General features: G+C 38.5%; 1 protein-coding gene across 1 annotated transcript in view; it reads left to right on the top strand.

The window, feature by feature from the left end:
* The window catches only part of LOC137406866 (malignant fibrous histiocytoma-amplified sequence 1-like), a 57,851-nt gene that overhangs the window by 13,905 nt on the left and 25,626 nt on the right, over positions 1-18,320 (top strand). The window contains exons 4-5 of the mRNA XM_068093472.1: positions 2,014-2,154; positions 6,689-6,829. Of these exons, the coding sequence (XP_067949573.1) occupies positions 2,014-2,154; positions 6,689-6,829 (282 nt within the window). The remainder of the gene's footprint in view (positions 1-2,013; positions 2,155-6,688; positions 6,830-18,320) is intronic.

The raw sequence follows: 18,320 nt of genomic DNA, 5'->3' as shown, positions 1-18,320 counted from the left end.
AAAAAGGTTTCAACCAGACACGCTAAATTTTATAATGAAAGTGAAGACAGAAAGGATAAAATTTTGTGATAAAATGTTGAAATTCATTAAAATAGTTCAAAATACATACTAAAACATAGTTTTTAGGGTGAGTTTGGCAAGCTAAACTTATTTGGAGTGAATTCAAAGATTATGTTATGCGTACCTTTTGAAGATAAGAACTTTTTACCGTACCATTCGCATTTGGTAAACAGATTACAATTTTACGGTACTGCAGATTATAATCACTAGGTGCACTTAATACAATGCAAGTACTGTAGATAACTAAAGTTAATATACTATTTTGTTACTAATTTTCAATATGTACAGCATTTTTATAAACATTTGGACGGTTTTTACCATTTTTTTCATTGTATAATTACATTGGTTTCCATACCCGGACATACAATTTTTTTGCCATACTATGCCAGCCTTGGAACGGATCAACATCGTATCTCGAGGGTGCACTGTATTTTAATTGTCATCACTGTACTACCTAGTTATGTAAATGAAAGTTATTTGGAGTTGTCCATGAATGTTTTAACTGACTACTAATAATCCTATTCTTTCTGTACAGATATATTATAAACAATCTGCTTGGTTACAGAAAACCATTCATAGCAACTTTCTCAAGAAATCTGATAAAAGTTCTGTTTGATTTCCATCCATTACCCTGGTTTCTTTTTTATTTGTTTATTATTTGCTATACTTGGATTGTTACAATCACCAGAAGTTGTCACCTCATGGGTCAATTATTGGTCACAAATCATTTCAACCAGCCCTGATTACTGGCAGCTATTGTAGGTGCCTGTATAAGCCTGACTCATTCCTTGCATATGGAATATTATATGTTTAGGTTGTTAACTGCCTTGCCAAATCACTGTGTATTTTTATAAATGTAGAGCTGCCAGAAACTGGCAGCAACTTTATTGACAGCTACAGACCCCCAGTACTAACAATAACTACTTGCATTGATTAGATGTTAGCTTGTCCAAGTCAGGTGCTCATAGTGGCAAAAAGTGAAATCAGCACCAAAATCAGGCGTTGCACCTGTTTTAAATGGTGGAGCCATTGCTCTGTGATGAGGAAACATTTTGTCTTGGGCTATAAATTTCATGAGCAGCCAACTCCGCGATAAGCCAGGCATTGCAATGGCTTACCGTTAACACACTTAAAACACACACATAGAACACACAGTAAATTTGAATAATTGCACACCTACTTATCCTCTGTATTATGTCGGTCTATCATGCCAAACTAGACTGTCACGGAACTTGCACATATAATGGAGATAGCGCTATACGTACATCAGTTTTCTCTTAACTGAGCCAACAGATAAAGCTATATTTTGCAGGCTAACTACAATGTTCTCGTTATTAAAATTGACTTTGTGAACTTGCACCGACCAGACAATTTGCTGATTTTTATGAAGCAAAAACTTTACATAAATTATTTACAATATGTGGATTTTACATTAATTGTGGCTTACGTTATTGGGCGTTTTTTGTGTATGCTAACAGGAAATACACCAACTAGACAGCTGTCGGATTGAACATATATTGAAGCTGCCATTATATATCGTATACAGTATATATGGTATATGCCGTATACAATATATACTGTGGATATCGTAGAACTATTTTATAACATGTGCATCGTAACTCGTGGGTGCACTGTAATAATTAATACATAATTTAGGGTGTACAAGTGGGAAATGGGTATACAGTATAACGTAAGAGCAACTTAATGGTAAGAACTGTGTAGCTTTGTGGTTAGATGTGTGTATTTACAAACTAGGGGTTGTAATCTTCATGAGTTCAAATCCAGCATGAAGTGAAATTTTTATTCCAAGATATGGCTGGACAGCCAGGGAATGACATATAATGACAACCAGATGACAAACTTTGAGATTTATATATAGATTAGGGATCAGATATTATAAACTTAGAAGTAAAGGTTTAACATAAAGGTACCATGGGATTATATGCTTTGCAGGTTGAACACTTTTACTAGGCTGAAAGAACTTAATCTATCAGAAAACTCCCTCTCTGATGGTCTACCAGAAGTAGTCAGCCAGCTCAATTTATTGGAGTCACTGGAATTGTCTTTCTGTAGTCTCACAGGACTACCTACAACGTAAGTCATATTATATAAGCCCTTACTGCAAGTGTTCAGTCAAATCTATGGAATATATAAATAAGCTGTGACTAGCTGTACTACCCGGCGTTTCTTGAGTAATAAAAAAGTATTTGGACAGAAAATTTATTTTTATATAACATACCGTATACAACATTTACTATTCTAACTTTTAAACTTCATATCATGAGAAAATATTTATAAGCAGTTCAAATGAATGAAGAGACAAAAGAAAACCACTATAAAGATTTTCAAGCTTTTTCAAACAACTACAGCTTTTAAATTTCATATTATGAAAGAAGTTTTTGTTGAAATAAATTTGGAAGAAAAATAAAACTCTATATTTGTTTAAAATGAAAATGTGAGTTAATTAGCGAGTAATGGCTAAATATAATCTGTTTAGCTATGATTACAATGAAAAATTATTTAATAAATAAGGTAATAAAAAAGTATGCTTTATTTTCATGTAATTATAATTTAGTATAATCAAGTATGATTTGTTTTTACTTAACATATAACAAAGTTTGCCACTCTTACATTCAAACTACATACCATGAGAAAAGGGTTTTCTGTAATTGAAATAAATTAAGAGAGAAAGTACAAACAACTGGAAAGGTTTTTAAACTTTTTCAAACAACTGTAACTTTCAAACTTGATATCATGAGGGAAAGGTTTTGTGCAGGACAACTAAATTAAAAATTTCAAACCACTCTAAATTTAAAAGTTCATCACTTTCAGCGACGTGTAAGAAGGTTGTTCGAAAACCGAGTTGCTGTAAATCTGAAACATTTTATCCCAATAAAACAAAACTATTTAAATTATGTAATCCGTTCCAAGGCAAGAAAACAACTTCGGTAAAGTATTTTTTCAACATTTCACACCATAAGCTGTACTGTATACTGGATACTATAAATCAGAGATGTCCAGAATCCGGCCCCTGGGCAATTTTCATGCGGCCCGCATCCTCTGTCATAAAATCAATAACGTCTCGCCCGCCTGTAGAATTAACCCTTTGAACCCTAACGACCGATTTTCCAGCATTGCGTAGGGTGTGTCATAATTCGTAACGGCCGAAATTCTGGAATTCACATGGCTTTGTTTACAAAAGCAGTTTCTAAGTAACAGCGTAAACCAATTGAATTAATTCTTGCGCAGGATGTTTGACCAGAAGTGCCTCATCCATTTGTAACCGTTTTCAAATATCTTTACTTCCTTCGATTTAGTAACAAATTTATTAAAGCGGTGTCGTGAGAAAATTGATACATTTGATACAAATTGATCATTTGTTGTTAGGTCATGAACGTGTGATGCAAATAAAAAATTTATTATTCCAATGATAACTTTCCAATATATTTTGAGTCATGAAATGATGATGAACATGTGCTCAATGGATATGATGCTATTGTAAATGTTTTTACGAGTTTTTTAAAATATTACAAGGTTTTATAGTTTTAGCCCGAACAATGGTGACGCACTGTTCTTTTCTGTTTGATGGCATTTTCTGTGGGTTGTTCAACCTTTTTACTAATGTTTTACTAAATATCATTTAATTATGAGCATGTCTAGTTATAATTAATAAAAATTAAAAACTTCGAATTGTTGGACAGATTGCTTAGGTTTACTGACATGCAATGTCAAAAACAACCAGGGTTCAAAGGGTTAATAAATTGGGCAGAAGTGCTGTTACCTGTGTGTTAAACATTTAAAATCCAATCAATTTTATAGTTACTGTCCGATTTTAAATGACCCCTGCACTTGCTGATATGCCTAGTACTTGTTCATTTTTCTGTAATTGTGTTTGAAAATTCTATAAATATTAAACTGCCATGATGAGATATTTTTGTGTGTTTCAAATGTAATTTGTATGCAAAAGTACAATTACTTCTGTTAAACTGTTACAAAAAATTTAGTGTTACAAAAGTGAAGTTTAGTGATTATTAAATTTCAATTATAATTCCAATGCAATTTTGATATGCATGTTTCAAACAAACCCAAACAGATGCCTCAGTTAGCTGAAATTAAAATGAAAAAGGAAATATGAAACACAGATTGTCTCGGTGAAATTTATCTAAATTAATTGCTGTTAAAGGTAAAACATGTCCGCCAAGATTGCTCCCTAAATTTTAAACACAACAAATCTGGCCCCCTTTGTAAAAAGTTTGGACACCCCTGCTATAAATAGAAACAGGTAGATTTAGAGCGTGTTTAACTTTAATAAAATGTGTTTTATGATGATGAAAATAGAAAACAAAAGTAAACATTTTGTACGTTTGGCTCTTAAAACATCAAAAACATTAAAGGTTGAGATACAATACTAAAATGCAAAAGTTTATAATGAAACAGCAAAAAATGCAACTGTTCAGTTACATCAAAAATCCTAGGAAAAAGAAAATATAAACAGCAATGGCACGTTTACTTCACATTTTTAAAGGATAATCATCCTCCAAAAAAATTTAGGGTAACTCGACTGGAGGGGCTATCTTCTTAGCAAATCTCTTCGGTAGAGGAGACGTCATCCCAGATGTTTCCTCCCTTTTTGTAAACAATTTATGCATCATCAAATGCTTCTCCGTTTGTTAGCGAATATTTCCATGCATTTCCGGAGCTTTGTTAATTGCAATGCGCATGCTCCGGTTTGGTCGAGAGCCGAATTTATATTCGAGCTCAGAGACGACCAAATCTCAAAATATTTGGTGAAAACCTAAGGCTAAAATAATTAGCACGCACATGGATTATGTGGTATATGATAGCATCACTGATTACTAAGTCCTGGTAGCTCAGTGGTAGAGCGTATTCAAATGAACTTTGATGATGCATTCGTAGAGAGTTCTAAGCCATCAGGAAACAGGACTTTAATATCCAGATTTTAAGATCTATAGCTGGAGGGTCAGACATACTTTTATAATAATTTCATGTATATAGAAGAAAATAGAATATAGATGCTACAACAGAAATATTAAATGATTTAAAGTACATTGATTAGTTATGTAAATGAAAGTTATTTGGAGTTGTCCATGGATGTTTTAACTGACTATTAATAATCCTATTCATTTTGTACAGATATATTATAAACAATCTGCTTGGTTACAGAAAACCATTCATAGCAACTTTCTCAAGAAATCTGATAAAAAGTTCTGTTTGATTTCCATACATTACCAAACTGGTTTCTTTTTTATTTGTTTATTAGTTGCTATACTTGGATTGTTACAATCACCAGTAGTTGTCACCTCATGGGTCAATTATTGGTCACAAATCATTTCAACCAGCCTTGATTACTGGCAGTTATTGCAGGTACTCTGTATGGTACCTGACTCATTCATTGCACATGGAATATTATATGTTTAAAGTTGTTAACCGCCCTGCCAAATCACTGTGTACTTTTATACATGTAGCGCTGCCAGAGACTGACAGCAACTTTATTGTCAGCTACAGACCCCTAGTAATTGCAATAACTACTTGCAATGGTTAGATGCTAGCTTGTCCAAGTCAGCTGTTCATAGTAGTAAAAAGTGAAATCATCACCTAAATCAGTGGTTGCACCTGTTTTAAATGGTGGAGCCATTGCTCTGTGATGAGGAAACATTTGTCTTGGGCTATAAATTTCATGAACAGCCAACTTCACGATAAGCCAGGCCTTGCAATAGCTTACCATGAACACACTTAAAACACACAAACAAGAACACACACTTAAAACACACACTTAGAAAACACACTTAGAACACGCAGTAAATTTGAATAATTGTGCGCCTACTTATCCTCTGTATTATGTCGGTCTATCATGCCAAACTAGACTGTCACGGAACTTGTACATATAATGGAGATAGCGCTATATGTACATCAGTTTTCTCTTAACTGAGCTGACAGATAAAGCTATATTTTGCAGGCTAACTACAATGTTCTCGTTATTAAAATCGACTTTGAGAACTTGCACCGACCTGACCATTTGCTGATTTTTATGAAGCAAAAACTTTACATAAATTATTTACAACATGTGGATTTACATTATAGGTGGCTTACGTTATAGAAGCGTCTACTGTATATGCTAACAGGAAATACACCAACTAGACAGCTGTCGGATTGAACATATATTGAAGCTGTCATTATATATTGTATACAGTATATATTGTATCTGTCGTATACAATATCTACTGTGGATATTGTAGAATTATTTTATAACATGGGCATCGTAACTCGTGGGTGCACTGTAATAATTAATACATAATTTAGGGTGTACAAGTGGGAAATGGGTTTACAGTATAACGTAAGAGCAACTAAATGGTAAGAACTGTGTAGCTTTGTGGTTAGATGTGCGTATTTACAAACTAGTGGTTGTAATCTTCGCGAGTTCAAATCCAACACGAAGTGAAATTTTCATTCCATGATATTAATATCTATGGCTGCACAGACAGGGAATGATATATAATGAAATCCAGATGACAAACTTTGAGATTTATATATAGATTAGTGAGCAGAAATTACAAACTTAGAAATAAAGGTTTAACATGAAGGTATCATGGGATTATATGATTTGCAGGTTAAAGGCTCTTACTAGACTGAAAGTGCTAAATCTATCAGCTAACCCTTTATCTGATGGTCTACCAGAAGTAGTCAGCCAGCTCAACTTATTGGAGTCACTTAACTTGTGTTACTGTGAACTCACAGGACTACCTGCAACGTAAGTCATATTATACGAGCCTTTACTGCAAGTGTTCAAATCTATAGAATATATAAACATGCTATGACTAGTGGTACTACCCGGCATTGCCCGCGTAATAGAAAAGTCTTTGGACAGAAAATTTATTTTTATATAACAAACCGTATACAACATTTACCATTCTAACTTTTAAACTTCATATCATGAGAAAATGAAACTCGGTTTTCGAACAACTTTCTTACACGTTGCTGAAAAATATGAAATTTAATTTACAGTGGTTTGAAAACTTTACAGTCGTTTCATTTAGTTTTAATTTAGTGGTCCTGCACAAAACCTTTTCCTTGTGATATGAAGTTTGAAAGTTACAGTTGTTTGAAAAACTTTAAAAACCTTTACATTTCTTTTTATTTTCTCTCTTAATTTATTTCAATTGCACAAAACCCTTTTCTCATGGTATGTAGTTTGAATTTAAGAGTGGCAAATTTTAGTTATATGTTAAATAAAAATAAATCATACTTGATTATACTAAATTATAATTTTACTGAATTAAACTAAATTATGTTATTATAAAAATAAAATAGACCTTTTTATTACCTCATTCATTAAATAATCTTTCATTTTAATCATAGCTAAACAATTTATATTTAGCCATTACTTGCTATTTATTACACATTTACATTTAAACACATTTACAGTTTTATTTTCCTTCCTAATTTATTTCAACTAAACACTTCTTTAATTATATGAAATTTAAAAATGGTAGTTGTTTGAAAAAGCTTGACCACCTTTACAGTTGTTTTTTTTCTCTCTTCATTCATTCGAACTGCTTATAAATATTTTCTCATGATTTGAAGTTTAAAAGTTAAAATGGTGAATGTTGTATTCGGTATGTTATATAAAAATAAATATTCTTTCTAAAGACTTTTTTATTTGTTTGCCAATGCCGGGTAGTATAGCTAAGTATACAACATTTACCATCCTAACTTTTAAACTTCATATCATGTAAAAAATATTTTAAGCAGTTGAAATGAATTAAGAGAAAAAAAAACTATAAAAGTTTTCAAGCTTTTTCAAACAACTACAACTTTTAAATTTCATATTATGAAAGAAGTTAGAATGTTAAAATGTTTACGCAGTTCAAATGACTGAAGAGACAAAACAAAACCACTGTAAAGATTTTCAAGCTTTGTCAAAGAACTACGTACAACCTTTAAATTTCATATTATGAAAGAAGTTTTTTGTTGAAATAAATTAGGAAGAAAAATAAAGCTGTATATGTGTTTAAAATGAAAATGTGAGTTTATTAGCGAGTAATGGCTAAATATAATCTGTTTAGCTATGATTACAATGAAAAATTATTTAATAAATAAGGTAATAAAAAACTATGTTTTATTTTCATGTAATTATAATTTAGTGTAGTCAAGTATAACTTGTTTATACTTAACATATAACAAAGTTTGCCACTCTTACATTCAAACTACATACCATGAGAAAAGGGTTTTGTGTAATTGAAATAAATTAGGAGAGAAAATAAAAACAAATGTAAAGGTTTTTAAACTTTTTCAAACCACTGTAACTTTCAAACTTCATATCATGAGCAAAGGGTTTTGCGCCGGACAGCTAAATTAAAAATAAATAAAACAGCTGTAAAGTTTTCAAACCACTGTAAATTTGAAAGTTCATAACTTTCGTCGACGTGTAAGAAGGTTGTTCGAAAACCGAGTGCTTGTAAATTCGAAACAATTTATCTCATTAAAATAAAACTATGTAAATTATGTAATCCGTTCCATGGCAAGAAGACAACTTCGGTAAAGTATTTTTTCAACATTTTACACCACAAGCTGTACTGTATACTGGATACTATAAATCAGACATGTCCAAAATCCGGCCTGGGGCAATTTTCATGCAGCCCGCATCCTCTGTCATAAAATCAATAACGTCTCACCCGCCTGTAGAATTAACCCTTTGAACCCTAGCGGCCGATTTTCCAGCATTGCGTAGGGTGTGTCAAAACCTCTGATGACCAGAATTCTGGCATTCACATGGCTTTGTTTACAAAAGCAGTTTCTAAGTAACAGCGTAAACCAATTGGATCAATTCTTGCGCAGGATAATTGACCAGAATTGCCTCATCCATTTGTAACAGTTTTCAAATATCTTTACTTCCTTCGATTTAGTAACAAATTATATTAGAGCGGTATCGTAAAACAAATTGATACGACTCATTTTTTGGTAGGTCATAAATGTGTGTTGCAAATAAAAATTTTATGATACTAAGTATAATTTCCAATATATTTTGAGTCATGAAAGGATGATGAACATGTGCTCAATGGATATGATGCTACTGTAAATATTTTTAGGAGCTTTTAAAAATCCTACAAACTTTTATAGTTTCAGCCCAAATAATGGTGACGCACTGTTTTTTTCTGTTTGATGGCATTTGCTGTGGGTTGCTCGACATTTTTACTGATGTTTTTCCAAATATCAAATATCAAATACTAAACATGCTCATAATACAATGTTGTATTATGAGCATGTTTAGTTATAATTAATAAAAGTTTAAAAACTTCGGATTGTTGGACGGAATGCTTAGGTTTACTGACACGCACTGACAAAAACGACCAGGGTTCAAAAGGTTAATAAATTGGGCAGAAGTGCTGTTACCTGCGTGTTAAACATTTAAAATCCAATCAATTTTATAGTTACTGTCCGATTTTAAATGAGCCCTGCAATTGTTGATATGCCTATTACTTGTTTGTTTTTCTGTAATTGTACTTAAAAATTATATAAATATTAAACTGCCATGATGAGATATTCTTTTACGATTCAAATGTATTTTGTACGCAAAAGTACAATTACTTCTGCTGAACTGTTACAAAAAATTTAGTGTTACAAAAGTGAAGTTTAGTGATTATTAAATTTCAATTATAATGTCAATGCAATTTTGATATACATGTTTCCAACTAACCAAAACAGATGCCTCAGATAGCTGAAATTAAAAAGCAAATATGAAACACAGATTGTCTCGGTAAAATCTATCTAAATTAATAACTGTTAAATGTAAAAAATGCCCGCCAAGGTTGGTCCCCTTATTTTTAGCACAACGATTCTGGCCCCTTTGTAAAAAGTTTGGACACCCCTGCTATAAATAGAAACGGGTAGCTTTAGACCATGTTTAATTTTAATAAAAAGTGTTCTATTGATGATGATGGAAATAGAAAAAAAGGAAACGTTTAGTACGTTTGGCTCTTAAAACATCAAAAACATTAAAGGTTAAGATACAATACTAAAATGCAAAAGTTTTTAATGAAACAGGAAAAAATGCAACTGATCAGTTACATCAAAAACCCTAGGAAATAAAATATAAACAGCAATGGCACGTTTACTTCACATTTTTAAAGGATAATCCTTCTCCAAAATTTTAGGGTAACTCGACTGGATGGGTTATCTTCTTAGCAAATTGCTTCGGTAGCGAAGATGTCATTCCAGATGGTTCCGCCCTTTTTGTAAAGAATTTATGCATCATAAAATGCTTCTCCATTTATTAGCGAATGTTTCCATGCGCTTCCGAAGCTTTTTTAATTGCAATGCGCATGCTCCGGTTAGGTCGAGAGCCGAATTTATATTCGCGCTCCGAGATGACCAAATCTCAAAATATTTGGTGAAAAACCTAAAGCTAAAATAATTAGCACACGCATGGATTATGCGGTATATGATAGCACCACTGATCACTAAGTCCTGGTAGCTCAGTGGTGGAGCGTATGCAAATGAACTTTGATGATGCATTCGTAGAGAGTTCAAAGCCATCAGGAAACAGGACTTTAATATCCAGATTTTAAGATCTATAGCTGGAGGGTCAGACATACTTTTATAATAATTTCATATATATAGAAAAAAATAGAATATAGATGCTACAACAGAAATATTAAATGGTTTAAAGTACTTTGATTGTTATCACTGTACTACCTAGTTATGTAAATGAAAGTTATTTGGAGTTGTCCATGGATGTTTTAACTGACTATTAATAATCCTATTCTTTTTGTACAGATATATTATAAACAATCTGCTTGGTTACAGAAAACCATTCATAGCAACTTTCTCAAGAAATCTGATAAAAATTTCTGTTTGATTTCCATCCATTACTAAACTGGTTTCTTTTTTATTCGTTTATTATTTGCTATACTTGGATTGTTACATCTACGAGAAATTGTCACCTCATGGGTCAATTATTGGGCACAAATCATTTCAACCAGCCTTGATTACTGGCAGTTATTGCAGGTACTCTGTATGGTACCTGACTCATTCATTACACATGGAATGATATATGTTTAAAGAATAGAGAAAGTGAAGTAAACGCTCATAGCCAGATGAACAACACTCTTGTACAAGGTGGTGGCCCTGAGGAGGGCCCTTTGGGGGAAAAATCAGCTCGGAACTATAGGCTATAGTCCGAGTCGATCACGAGAGTCAGGTCAGATCGCGAAGACTACTCGCTTTGGAGGAGCATTAGAATTAGCATGTTAGAACTAGCTTACGGTATTTATGGGTAATAAGCGGGCGTATCGGAGAGAGGACTTGTAAAGCGGAGGTAATAGACACTCGTTTTGTTTGTTTGCGCTAACTTTTGTGGTAAGATTTGACTGGATCTTATCGTTTTGCTGTCTTATCCATGCGTGTAACCAATTACAGTCAGTAAAATTGACCTATATTATTCTAACCAATTATCTTAGTTTTTGCCATTTTTGTGTGTATATAAGAACATGCAATCGTGTTGTTAGAGTGTTCTGCTCGTGTTGTGCTTTGTGCTGATATTTGTAAATAAACTTTGACGCTTTCTCAAAGTGTTGTTAATTGATTCATAGCAGACTATCTAGTAGGGAGCACTAGCTTTATTTGTTTTGTCTTCTCCTCATAAGCCGCGGCTTAAGACTGCGTTTCATAGCTGCAGCCACACAAGGCTTCGAGGGACGACAGACAGATTTGGCAAGTCTGTAACGCTGTGCGTAGGCAAGTGGTATTAGACAGCGAACCACAGCTGCATCCACGCTAGTGCACCACCTCAGCCAGACAAGTGTTCTGCCAACTAATAGGAACTAGACATTTAATGATAGTTGGATAATTTTATGCCTGAAGCCGAGTAACTCTAACTTCCAAGAGTTTTGTTCAGGAGTTACCGTGTTGGGGTGTACCGGCAACCAGGTTACGAGGCCAGCGTTCGGTCTGATCCTACGAGGCCAGTATTCGGTCTGATCCTACGAGGCCAGCATTCGGTCGAATCCTACGAGGCCAGTATTCGGTCTGATCCTACGAGGCCAGTATTCGGTCTGATCCTACGAGGCCAGTATTCGGTCTGATCCTACGAGGCCAGTATTCGGTCTGATCCTACGAGGCCAGTATTCGGTCTGATCCTACGAGGCCAGTATTCGGTCTGATCCTACGAGGCCAGTATTCGGTCTGATCCTACGAGGCCAGTATTCGGTCTGATCCTACGAGGCCAGTATTCGGTCTGATTCTACGGGCCTGTGTTCGGTCCCAAATTCGTCAGGGCCAGTCTTCGGTCCAGCTTAGTCAGACTTAGGGTAGCTCCCGTATAATCTTGACGGTCGGGTGTGGCATCATTAGCGAGTATTACTTTATTGGTGGCAGCGGTGGGATCTTGCTGAAGAAAGATCAGAGAACCCACATAAAACAGGAGGATGTCGACACCCCAAGCCTCACCAATATCATCGCGAACCAGGGCAGCTATTGGAAATAGCTCGATTACAAGACAGATGGGAGCCATAGCAGCTGATGTGAATCATATGGCGGAAGAAACTGTACACCTAATGAAGGCATCAAAAAGGGCAAATCTACCTACACCTACGTTTGATGGGACCTCTGATGTCGATACATTTATACACCAGTTCACGCGAATTGCACAGTTAATGCAGTGGGAGGAGCCAGAAGCTGCTATTAGATTTCAGATGGCGATATCGGGGCCTGCTAAAAAGGGACTAACAGCAACATCCTTCGAGGGGATGTGTACTCAGTTAACCTCCCGCTACCGTTTGAGTGAAGATAGCGCAGTGAAGCTATTGAAATCATTGAAGTGGAAGGCGAATGACAATGTTCATGAATTTGCTGCTTATGTGCGCAAATTGGTAGAAAAAGCTTTTCCGGAGCTGGATGATACACAGCAAGAGAAAAGAGCCATTAAGGAACTTACCAATGCGTTGCCATCGGGATGTCAGCCGCTTTCATGGGAGCTGCGCCATCGTACTCCTGACAGTTATGAAGAGGTGGTTGAGCTTGTACAGTCGTTTGGGGAGCTAAATTTTGGAGGACCCAATCGCATAAACCAGGTCGAGACAGATGAAGTGAGTTGCCTGCGGAAGGAAGTTGCAGCTCAGGCCGCCTTAATCGAGCAAATGGTAGCTTCGCAGGCGCAAATGCAAAAGCAGCTGAGCGCTGCCTTAACACAGATACAGCCCAGGCGTACACCAATTACATGCTACCGTTGCCAAAAGACTGGGCATATGGCCAGGAGTTGTCCGACCATGCCTAGACCAGCCCCAAAGCTGCAAGCGGAAAATGGCAATGTTCAGCAGGGTCAAGCCTGAGCCCTGCTGAACAGGACCCTATCCGGCAAACCATTGTATTTAACATTGGAGGGCACACATCTGCTCTATTTGTTCCTACCAGGTTTGAGAACAAAACTATGCCCATGCTACTCGACAGTGGTTGTACACAATCCGTCATTCCAACTGCGGTGCTGGAGACCTTGCCACGAAGTTGTTACACACCGGTATCGCCCACCCGAGGTCGCGGGGTGCTCGCTAATGGGCAGGAGATCCGGTTAGATGGGGTCACAACACTAACCTTTAAGCTGGGTCGTCTACAAGTAAGTGCACCATTCTGGGTGGCGGACATCAACAACCACGCCTTATTGGGGCTCAACTTTTTCCAGGAGCATGACAGCTCAATCGACTTTAAAACTTGCCAGTTCCAATGCGATGGTATCAAAGTCAGCTGTTGCTCAAAAGAGGGGGAACCCTTACAGGTCGGGGTGCAAGCCAGACACGCAAGCAGGATTCCTCCGCAAACAGAATTGGTCATACAGGCCCGACTAAATCGTGTCTGGGTACATGGGGCTGGGTGTATTGAAACCACTCAAGCAGCCCCAGGAGTGGTAGTGGCTAGCTCGTTGCACCGCCCTAATGGGCAGCTCTTACCCATACGGGTGATGAACTATAGCGATCATCCAGTGACCATTCCTGCGGGCAAACGGATTGCGGTTTGTACAGCAGTGCAAGCAATAGAAAGCCTAGACATGGCCACCCCAGCCATACCAGACAAAAACTGGGAGGATATTGTCTGCAGATGGTGTGAAGGTCTGGATCAAGAAGGATCTGTAAAAGCAAGGAATCTGCTCAGCAAACATCACGCAGTATTTAGCAGAGAGAAATTTGATCTGGGTCGAACGGATGTTGTACAACATGACATAAATCTCAACGCTGGAGCTAGGCCTATCAAACAAAGACCGTATAGACATGGGCCTGTGCAAGAGGAAGAGATTGAAAAGCAAGTTGAAGAACTAAAAGCACATGGCCTGGTCAAGGAAGGCCATGGTGCATAGAGCTCTCCAGTGGTGCTGGTAAAAAAAGAGATGGCAGTTGGCGTTTTTGTGTCGACTATCGTAAGCTAAATGAGGTCACACAAAAAGATGCTTACCCCCTCCCGCGCATAGACGACAGTCTGGATGCTCTTGGCGGGAGCCGCTTGTTTAGCACCTTGGACTTGACATCCGGATATTGGCAGGTGGGGCTAGCTAAGGGAGCTCGAGAGAAGGCAGCCTTCGCCACACGTTCTGGTTTGTGGGAATGGCAAGTCCTCCCCTTTGGTCTAACCTCAGCTCCATCGACATTTGAAAGACTAATGGAACGAGTACTGCGAGGGCTACACTGGCGAACTCTGCTTATATATCTAGATGATATAATCGTGTTTTCCAAAGATTTGGACAGCCATCTCAGTAGGTTGGAAGAAGTATTCACCCGACTGAAGGCTGCGGGGCTGAAATTGAAGCCGAGCAAATGTACGCTTTTTGCAAAACAGGTAAACTACCTGGGACATGTTGTCAGTGCAGATGGGGTGGCAACAGACCAAGAGAAGGTTGCAGCTGTTAGAAATTGGCCCGTACCGCAGCACAAGACTGATGTGCGGGCTTTTCTGGGAACTTGCGGGTACTATCGTCGGTTTATTGCCGGGTTCTCCGAACTCCAAAGGCCACTCAGTCAACTTTGTAAACGGGAGGCAAAGTTCCGTTGGGATGAAAATTGTCAAAGAGCCTTTGATATACTCAAAGAGAAGCTGACATCAGCTCCTATTTTAGCTTACCCAGATTACACTTTACCCTTCATTTTGGACACAGATGCCAGTCAGGTGGGGACTGGAGCTGTTCTCTCCCAAAAGCAAAAGGAAGGTGAGAAGGTTGTCGCCTACTACTCCAAAATGTTTTCCCCGGAAGAAATGAATTATTGTGTCACCCGCAAGGAGCTTCTGGCCATAGTCAAGGCAGTAAACCATTTCCGGCCACAACTATACGGCAGGAAGTTTGAGATACGAACGGACCATGCCTCACTTCTCTGGCTTTTACGAACCTCTGTTCCAACTGGTCAACTTGCACGTTGGATGGAAACACTGTCAGAATTCGACTTTTCCTTGGCTCATCGTTCCGGTCGCAAGCACAACAACGCTGATGGGTTGAGTCGCCAAGAGTGTCAGGACTGCAAGCAATGTGCTAGGTTGACAGGGGAGATTAAGTTGAGTGCCTTAGACAACCCAGAGATTCAAGAGTCAAAAATAACCTCCGAACAATTGGCTGACCCACACATTGGACCAGTCCTACAGGCCGTGAAATCAGCAGGTGCTATTGATGAAAAGCATGCATCGGCAGAAACTCTCAAATTGTGGTCAAGAAAAGAATTTTTGGAGATAGGCCCAAACGGGGCTCTCCGGATCCAATTGCCAGATGGGCGCCATAGAAGTTACCAAACTGTGTGCCCTCAGGAACGGCGGTTGCCAATCATGACTGAAAATCATAACCAGGCCCACCTGGGAGTCAACAAAACCCTACTAGCTATTCGACGAAAATGGTATTGGCCTGGTATGACTGGAGACATCCGAAGATTCGTGGCGTCATGTACAGCGTGTCAACAAGCCAAGGTAGCTCGCCATCGCCACTTCCACCCCAAGAATCATCTAACGGCAGGCCGGCCTTGGCAAGTGGTTGCTGTAGATTTGTGCGGACCGCTCCCTGAGACAGAAGCGGGAAATACGCAAATATTAGTGCTGGCAGACCATTTTACCAGATGGTATGATGCCATTCCGATTAAAGATGGCAAAGCTTCCACCGTGGCTAAAATACTGGATGAACGGGTGTTCTCATATTTCGGCATTCCTGAAACATTACACAGCGACCAGGGGGCGCAATTTCAGTCCCAGCTGCTAGCGGAATGCTGCAAGCTCTGGAACTGTAAGAAGACCAAGACGGCACCTTATCACCCACAAGGGAACTCGGTGGTAGAAAGGTTAAACCGAACGGTAGGAAATTCCCTGCGTGCCCTATTGCGTGATTCAGAGCATCGAGAATGGGATGAGCTTTTGCCACAAATTATGAGAACCCTACGTGCCACGCCCCACCGGATGACAGAAGAAACACCGAATTATTTGATGCTCGGAAGAGAAACGCGACTACCACCTGATCTACTCCATGAAGAACGGGAGGAATCCGTGCTGCAAGAAGATTATGCCCAGCAACTCCAGGAGCGTTTACAAATAGCTGGAGAAAAACTTCGAAGGGAACAGCTAATGCCTCGAGTCTCAGATAGTGAAGAACCATCAAAATATATGGTTGGGGATAAGGTGTGGTTGAAATCCTTCTATAAACCTACTGGGAGGGGCCAAAAACTTCAGCCCAAATACATTGGTCCATACCACATTACGGCAGTGCTTCCATATCAGAGTTACGAGATGAGCCGAAATGGCAAGCTATCCGTTCAACACGAAGGACGTATCCGGCTATGGCAGGGAGGGGAACAATCGCAAATGGAGGAAACTCCAGCTCAATCAGATACAAATGAAGACACCCAAGAAAGCCATGACATAGGCCGCCAGGTCGCAAGTGCCGTTCAGAGACAGCAGGTGTGGAAGTCACCCCGAGGAAAGAGGAAGTCTCGTCGACCCAGATACCTAGATGAGTTCCACTTGGACCTGTGTAAGGCTCAGGAGATGTTTCCGGTTGACAAAGAAGTAGCTATTCTGGGACAGAATTCAGTTCTTGTTGGGGGTAGTGAAGTAAACGCTCATAGCCAGATGAACAACACTCTTGTACAAGGTGGTGGCCCTGAGGAGGGCCCTTTGGGGGAAAAATCAGCTCGGAACTATAGGCTATAGTCCGAGTCGATCACGAGAGTCAGGTCAGATCGCGAAGACTACTCGCTTTGGAGGAGCATTAGAATTAGCATGTTAGAACTAGCTTACGGTATTTATGGGTAATAAGCGGGCGTATCGGAGAGAGGACTTGTAAAGCGGAGGTAATAGACACTCGTTTTGTTTGTTTGCGCTAACTTTTGTGGTAAGATTTGACTGGATCTTATCGTTTTGCTGTCTTATCCATGCGTGTAACCAATTACAGTCAGTAAAATTGACCTATATTATTCTAACCAATTATCTTAGTTTTTGCCATTTTTGTGTGTATATAAGAACATGCAATCGTGTTGTTAGAGTGTTCTGCTCGTGTTGTGCTTTGTGCTGATATTTGTAAATAAACTTTGACGCTTTCTCAAAGTGTTGTTAATTGATTCATAGCAGACTATCTAGTAGGGAGCACTAGCTTTATTTGTTTTGTCTTCTCCTCATAAGCCGTGGCTTAAGACTGCGTTTCATAGCTGCAGCCACACAAGGCTTCGAGGGACGACAGACAGATTTGGCAAGTCTGTAACGCTGTGCGTAGGCAAGTGGTATTAGACAGCGAACCACAGCTGCATCCACGCTAGTGCACCACCTCAGCCAGACAAGTGTTCTGCCAACTAATAGGAACTAGACATTTAATGATAGTTGGATAATTTTATGCCTGAAGCCGAGTAACTCTAACTTCCAAGAGTTTTGTTCAGGAGTTACCGTGTTGGGGTGTACCGGCAACCAGGTTACGAGGCCAGCGTTCGGTCTGATCCTACGAGGCCAGTATTCGGTCTGATCCTACGAGGCCAGCATTCGGTCGAATCCTACGAGGCCAGTATTCGGTCTGATCCTACGAGGCCAGTATTCGGTCTGATCCTACGAGGCCAGTATTCGGTCTGATCCTACGAGGCCAGTATTCGGTCTGATCCTACGAGGCCAGTATTCGGTCTGATCCTACGAGGCCAGTATTCGGTCTGATCCTACGAGGCCAGTATTCGGTCTGATCCTACGAGGCCAGTATTCGGTCTGATCCTACGAGGCCAGTATTCGGTCTGATTCTACGGGCCTGTGTTCGG

The sequence above is a fragment of the Watersipora subatra genome, chromosome 10, assembly GCF_963576615.1.
Source record: "Watersipora subatra chromosome 10, tzWatSuba1.1, whole genome shotgun sequence".
Lineage (NCBI taxonomy): Eukaryota > Metazoa > Bryozoa > Gymnolaemata > Cheilostomatida > Watersiporidae > Watersipora > Watersipora subatra.
This window is presented reverse-complemented; position numbering and strand designations above follow the sequence as displayed.